At 57.9% G+C, this 6,915-nt stretch overlaps 1 protein-coding gene across 1 annotated transcript in view; it reads right to left on the reverse strand.

The window, feature by feature from the left end:
- The window catches only part of VPS51 (VPS51 subunit of GARP complex), an 8,210-nt gene extending 1,337 nt beyond the window's left edge, over positions 1–6,873 (reverse strand). The window contains exons 1-8 of the mRNA XM_024193575.3: positions 6,602–6,873; positions 5,713–5,842; positions 5,467–5,613; positions 4,597–4,816; positions 3,419–4,160; positions 1,317–1,532; positions 308–526; positions 101–222 (exon numbers count right to left, since the gene is read on the reverse strand). Coding sequence (XP_024049343.1) covers positions 101–222; positions 308–526; positions 1,317–1,532; positions 3,419–4,160; positions 4,597–4,816; positions 5,467–5,613; positions 5,713–5,842; positions 6,602–6,817 — 2,012 coding nt within the window. The 5' untranslated portion in view covers positions 6,818–6,873. The remainder of the gene's footprint in view (positions 1–100; positions 223–307; positions 527–1,316; positions 1,533–3,418; positions 4,161–4,596; positions 4,817–5,466; positions 5,614–5,712; positions 5,843–6,601) is intronic.
- Between the last annotated feature and the right edge of the window lie 42 nt (positions 6,874–6,915).

The raw sequence follows: 6,915 nt of genomic DNA on the forward strand, positions 1-6,915 counted from the left end.
TCACTTCTGACCTGCAGCCCCCTGCTTTTCCAGCCCTGCACTCCCCCCGCCAGTGCCCCTCAGTCCTGACCCACTCCACACCCCATTGCAGCCCCCTGACCTGGGTGTGTAGCTGGGTGCATAGCGGCTCTGCTGCCGGGAGCTGCTGTACACAGAGAAGGTCCTCTTGCTGGAGTCGCTGCTCTGGGCCTTGCGGACGCCCTCCTCATACAGGAGCCCCACCTGCAAGGGGGGAGGCAAGAAGCCTGGGTGAGTGCGGGGTCCCTGGGGGTACAGGAAGCCCTGGATCCTCCTTTTCCCCACTGACCTGCACGTCGATGGAGGTGGTGTCCTCCACCACCCTCTTCATGACGGCCCGCACGTTGCGTGGCTCAATGGTGTTGACCCAGTCGCGTGTCTCCACACTCTTGCGCAGCATCTGCGAGATGATCAGCCCCTGCACCTTCACGTAGTGGTTGAGCAGCCTCTGGGCCGCCTCGCGGGCCTCCGCACACAGGCTGGTAACCGGGGTGATGGGGGAGTGGTCCTAGGGAGGGAGAACAGCGGGTCAGTAGTGCCGGACAGGGCATTTTCCCCAACACCCACTAGCTCCACGAGGGGCACTCAGGAGGGATAGGCTGCCCCCACCCTTCCCCACGTGCCACCCAGCACCACCTGCTCCATGTGGAGTAGGGGCACTCAAGACGGCATGGGCTCCCCCCATCCTACCCTGCCCAGTGCCATCCATACATCGCTTCCCCCCAAGCTGCCCCCATCCCTGATGCTCCCCATGTCCCCACTGCCTGCAGGTGGGGATGGAATCTCACACCCACTGAAGGAGTGGGGTGGTCAGATCAGCTGGGACCTGACAGGAAACCCTGTGGCATGCAGCAGAGCTCAGGGGGGCGCATGCCCACTCACTAGATCTCCCACTGCCATCTAGCTTGAATACATATATCCCATCCCTTCCCCTGGGCAGACAATTCCCCAGCCCTGGGGATCCCAACCCCAGGGAACATCCCCTGGAAATTTGGCTTAGTCACACTCCCTGGGGCCACCTCCTAACACGCTCCTCTTCGGGGCTCAAACCCCTCAGATGGAGACTGCCTCCTCCACCCCTGTCTAGGTCCATCCTACTAGCCCTTGATGGGAAAGGAAGCCTTGGGTATTGAGGGGCTTTGAATTGAACATGGGGTCCCAGGTGGAGAATCCCCAGAGCCAGATAGACAGGGACTCCCCTCCCCGCATATTGAGGGCCTGGATCCCAGATCAGGATCTCGGGGGCGGGGGCGTGTTTCCTCCTTGCTCCCGGGTCCCAGGGGTTGGTGCCTGCCCACCTGCACTAGGAACTGCTCGTCGGTCAAGGTGAGGATGTAGCTGATGGTGGAGGTCTCGTAGTCCAGGCAGAGGCGGGAGAGCAGGAGCAGCAGGGCGGGGGGAGTGGAGCCACCCTTGTCCCCTGTGGTCTCACAGAACTGCCGTGCCGTCTGGCAGATGGACTTGATGAAGCCAACGATCAGGCCCTCGCGGACACCCTGGCTGCAGAACTCACCCTGGGGGATGAAATGGGGGGGGGGGGGGGGTTCAGCACTTTCTCTTGCTGCCCGGTAGAGTGGCTCCTCCTGGAGCCAGGCAGCTATCCTGACACCATCTCCCCACTCCATGTCTGCTCCCCCAGATGAGGACTGCCCATGGAATACACCCAGACGACAGACCGGGTGGGGATCGGGCACCAGCAGAAATGTCATAGTGGGAGGAGTCCTGGGAGCTGTGGGTTGGGATTAGGGAGAAAGATACAGGAAAAAGTTACAGGGACATAGGACTCAAAGGGACCTTCTAGGTTACTGAGTCCAACCCCTCCTATCACAAGTAACCAGGCCCTATCATCCCGGCCACAAACTCCCTTGTAAAACTAGCTGGGCTCTTTGCCCCCCACTCCACCTGCTGGGAGGCTGTTCCAGACCCTTCCTCCTCTGATGGTAGAAACCATCTCAATTCCAACCTCAGCTGATTCCTGGACACTTTATCCCCATTTGTTCTTGTGCCAACACTGTCCTTTCGCTTCAATAGCTCTTTCCCTCCCTGGGGTTTGCCCCTCTGCTGTATGGATAGAAAGCAGTCAGATCCCCTCCTGGCCTTCCTCTGACCAATCTAAACAAGCCCAGCTCTTTCAGTCTCCTCCCCTAAGATCAGCTCTCCTTTCTCCTCATCAGCCTAGGAACTCTTCTCTGCACATAAGCCAGTTTGAAAATCTATCTGATAGATGGGGCTTTTCAGTCCACCAGACGAAGGCATAGCAAGATCCAATGGCTGGAAGTTGAAGTTAGACAAATGTAACTTTGAAATAAAGCAATTTCCTAGCAGGGAGGGTGAATAAACCCTGGAACAGTTCACCAGGGGAGCCATGGGCTGGCCACCGCCTGGAGTCTTTAAAGCAAAACTAGATCTCTTTCTAAACTAGATCTCTTTCATGCTTTAATCCAGCGTCTGGGGAAAATTCTATAGCCTGGGTGCGTGGGAGAGCACTGGGTGATCATAATGGTCCCTTCTGATTTTAGAATCTCGGGAAGTCCCACATGGCTCCTTAGTTCAAGAGACAAAGCACACAGCTGAATTGTGTATCAACATAAAAAGGAACATCTATGGTGTAGTCTCAATTGCACAAAGTCCTTGTGGGAGACGGGACATTCATAAAGGCCGCAGCTCTGAAGCCAGTTATGAAGTCAGGAAGGGCCCAGCAGCAGTCAGGAAACCCCTGCAGACTGATACAGAACAGTATCTGCATGGAACACATTATTCCAGAGGTCACCAAACTGGGAGGCGTGCCACTCCAGGGGGCCATGGAAGAACCTTCAGGAGCAGGGGGCAGCAGAGACCAGGCCAGCCCCAGGGTTGGGGAGGGAGCACCACCCAGCCCCTCCCTGCCCGCAGCTCTGATCCCGTCCCCAGCCACATTCCCGGCCCTGTGCCTGGCCCCAGCCTCGGGGTGGGGTGGGGCTGGGAGCAGAGCAGAGCCGCACCTGACTGCGGGCCCAGTTGCCAGCCCCCACCACAGCCCCCTGTGGCTTCACCCCTGCCCCCAGTGCTATTATCCCCCTTATACAGATGGGGAAACCAAGGCACAGAGCGGCTAAGTGACTTGCCCAAGGTCACAGAGGAAGCCTGTGGCAGAGCAGGAAATTGAACCTGTCTCCCAAGTCCTAGGCTAGTGCCTGAACCCCTGGACCATTCTTTTGGGTTTCTTCATCTCTACAAATGGAGCTAATGATAGCGACCGCCCTTATATAGAGCTTTGAAGATGTCCTGATGAAAAGGGCTAGAAGAGCTAGGGATTGCTGAGGGGCAGTAGAACTGTTGGAGGAGAAACTGAATATACCTGACTCTCAATCTCTAACTCCCATGGCTCACAGTCCCCTCCTCCCCCCCCAGGCGGTGTCACCTTGAAGTAGGGCTTGTTGGAGAAGGTGATGTCCTTTGCTGTGAAGAGGTGGACGTAGGTGAGCACCGACTTGATCTGGTTAAGGACAGAGGCCGAGATGGTGCCCAGCAGCTCGGCCAGGTTGGGGCTCTCCTTGCCTGCCAGGCGTGGGGCAGCTAGCGACTGGCGCACATCTGTCAGACAGTCCTGGTAGAAGCTCTGCAGGGCCAGCAGGTACTGGCGGATGCGCTCCTTGGCAGCCCGCACCACAATCTCCGTGCCCTCTGCTGCCACATTGGAGGCCGGCAGCAGCTTGGCCAGGGCTTGTAGGCGCCGGTGGAAGCGGTCCAGGGCCCGCACCAGCAGTGAGTTGTCCCCGACCCCTTTCTCCAACTGGATGCGCCGCTCCACCAGGGAGAAGTATGTCTCCATGAGGGAGTTGACAAAGGCCACCAGCTTGTCCTGTGCCATGCGGGTGATGCCCTGCACCCCTTCTCGGCTGACAAAAAGCTCCTGGTAGGAGGCGATCACCAGGCACATGTTGCTGACAAAGATGTTGCAGCCACGGTCGATGAACTCCAGGATGTCAGTGATAGGGGCACCACCTGGCTGCCCCAGCTCTGCTTCTAGGGCCTCCAGCTCAGCCTCCAACCGGCAGCGGGCATGGGAAAGGAACTCGTCACACAGCTCCTCTGCTGGTTCATCCAGCTGCAGCAGCAGCTCCACGCACTCAGCCAGGTCCTTTGCCCCAGAGCCCCCGTCCCTACCAAGGAAAGGAGAGGACATTGGAAATGGCAGGGGAGCTGAAACATGGACCCCCCACTCCCAATGCACCTGCAGCAGGGTTTAAGGGATGGCTATGGGACTTAACAACAGCATCCAGCTTCTGGACCTGGAATCCAGTCCATTTGTCTCAATTGGGGTAATAATTCTGAAACCTAATGATAGACCTCAATGTTGCTGATTTCCACCATGCCGTCACTATTTGTGTTGACATTAAGTTTCAGAGTTAACAAACCGACTGAAATGAATGGGGGAAGTTGGGTGATTGAGGTAATAGTTAACCTATCATCCTTTGGATCAGACCTTTGCACCCATCTACCCTGGTATCCCTCCCACTCTGGGTCAGACCAATGCAGCTGTCCCACCTCGCTCTTTGTCCACTCCCCCAACACTGGATCAGATCCAAGGGCCTGTACCTGAATTTCTCCCGCAGCTTCTGCGCCAGGTTGGCCATGATCTTCTGGCAGTCGTCCTGGATGCCCTGGAAGGAGGGCATGTGCTGGTACTGGTGCAGGATAGAGCGGGCTTTGCTGTAGTAGCGCACTGCCTGTCCATAGGCCTCCAGTTCCACACACTTGGTGAGGCGGGCAGGCAGCTCAAAGAGAAACTGCAGCTTGCGCAGGAGTGTGTGGACCCCTGGGATCCAGAGAAACCCTGTTAGAGGCAGTGCCAGCATCCCCTAGCACGCACCTCCTCCCTATGCCCTTCTTCAGCTGCTCAGGCAGGATATGGCCTGGAGCTCTTCATGGACCCTCCCACCACCCCTGTTCTATCCTGATTCTTCTAGTCACTGGGTGGTTTGCTGGGCTGCTCTTCCCGCTCCATCAGCTGCCATCTTGGCCCTAGATCAGGGAAACCAGGGTAATACTGCCTTCCCTAGCTGTGGAGAAGAGCAGCCACAGCACTGGCCAAGCAGGGGACTGAACAGTGCAGCTACAGGGCTCTCCCTCCCAGGCTTCCCTCCACACCTCATTTCTATCCTTGGAAGCCCTAGATCCACTCCTGAGTCCCTGTCTCCTGAGAAGGGACTTGGCGTCTTGGCCCAGCCAAGGCAGAGGACAGCACACCTGCCACCCTCTCCCAAAATCCTCTCTGCTCTTGAACCTCACATAGGATTTCCTGTGTCGGATACAACCGATGAGCTCATCTAGCCTGACATGCCTCCAGACGCCATCCCTACTGCCCTGGATCAAACCAATGAGCCTATTCAGCACCGTATCCCTACCACCCCACATCAGACCCTTGGATCTTTTCAGCTGGCTCAGAGGGCGGCTTGTGGCCAGTACCCGAGAGCTTGGTGATCTGCTCATGCTGGTCCTGCAGGGTGCTGCTGATGCAGGCGCTGAACTCCGTGATGACAGCCATGTTGGCAGCCAGGCAATCCATCTCGTCCTCCATCTTCTTGAAGTCATTCTTCATCTTGCGGATTGTGTCTGGGGAGTAGAAGAAGGAAATCAGCCAGGCCCAAAGATTCAGCCCCAGTGCTAAGGCCACATCTGGATGACTGGGATCTGGGCGGCCCTGCATGGTACCTGTGGCTGAGATGAACTTGTTGTAGTTCTCATAGACCAGGGTCTGCATGTCGCTGTCCAGGGCGCGGATCTGCTTTACCATGTCAGTCTCACAGTCCATAAGCTGGGCTAGTGAGCACTCCTTCCGCAGCTAGGGAGAGTAACAGTGAGTGAGGGGCATAGCCAGGGATGCCAGCTCTGCCAGTGCCCTTCAATCCCCACCTGTTTCCCCATTATCTCAACCCTGGGCTTAGACCTACAGTTCTGCCAATTCCCCTCAATACTGATCTGCAGCCCCCTACAATTTCAGGCCTAGACTATGTGCCCTCCCCAGCTCTGCTGGTACACCTCAAGCCGACCTACAGCCCCATCAATCTCAGGCCTGAACTCCCCTATTCTGCAGGTACCCCTCAATCATGACCCACAGCCCGCCCAATATTGGGGGATGGAGGTGTATGGGAGGGAGCAGAAAGGAGGGCTCCCCAGGGGAGGCAGGCAATAGTCACCGGCAGGGGTTGCGATATTGAAATGGGTTTGACAGGACGGTTTCCCTGAGAGACAGGCTATAAGGTCAAGCCCTTTTGGGGAGAATCCCCAGGTGCAGTCACTGCTGTGACAGGGTTCCAGGGAGGGAAGTGTGTGTGGGAAGTGCCGCTGGGGGAGCTACCCTGCAGGAGTCTGGGTCCCTGGTAGGGTAAACCAGGGACTTGAGGGGCGAACCCTAGAGAATCAGTATGGGAGGGGAGGCTCCTCGGGCAGGGCTCGGCGATCCAGGCGTGGGGGGAGTCCGGCAGAGGGGTCAGTGTGTGGGGGCTCATAGAGGAATATTGGGGGGAGGACCTTGGTACACAGGGATCCATAGGTTTTGAGAGTCCCCCTGGGTCTGAGCACATCCAGCGTCAGGGAGCACCTTAGTGAGGAACACTTCCGGGTCGAAGTGCGCCCCATTGATGTCAGTAGGTCCCCCGGGATCCCCTCCTGGGGGCAGGCCGCCCCGAGCCTCCCCCGCCGGGTCCGGCAGCCCGTAGTAGAGCTTCAGCATCCCGTGCGGCCGCCGCTTCCCGCCCGGCGGCTCCGAGCCGGGCTCGGCCGGCCCCGGCAGGGGACCCCCCTGGGGAACCGACATCCTCCCCCGGCCGAGAGCCACACAGGTTTGTTTGGACGGGAAAAGACACTGAGGTCACTTCCGGGATCAGTGACGTTCTGTTGAGAACATCCCCCCCC

The sequence above is a fragment of the Terrapene carolina genome, unplaced genomic scaffold (genome assembly GCF_002925995.2).
Source record: "Terrapene carolina triunguis isolate 2854851 unplaced genomic scaffold, T_m_triunguis-2.0 Scaffold89, whole genome shotgun sequence".
Lineage (NCBI taxonomy): Eukaryota > Metazoa > Chordata > Testudines > Emydidae > Terrapene > Terrapene triunguis.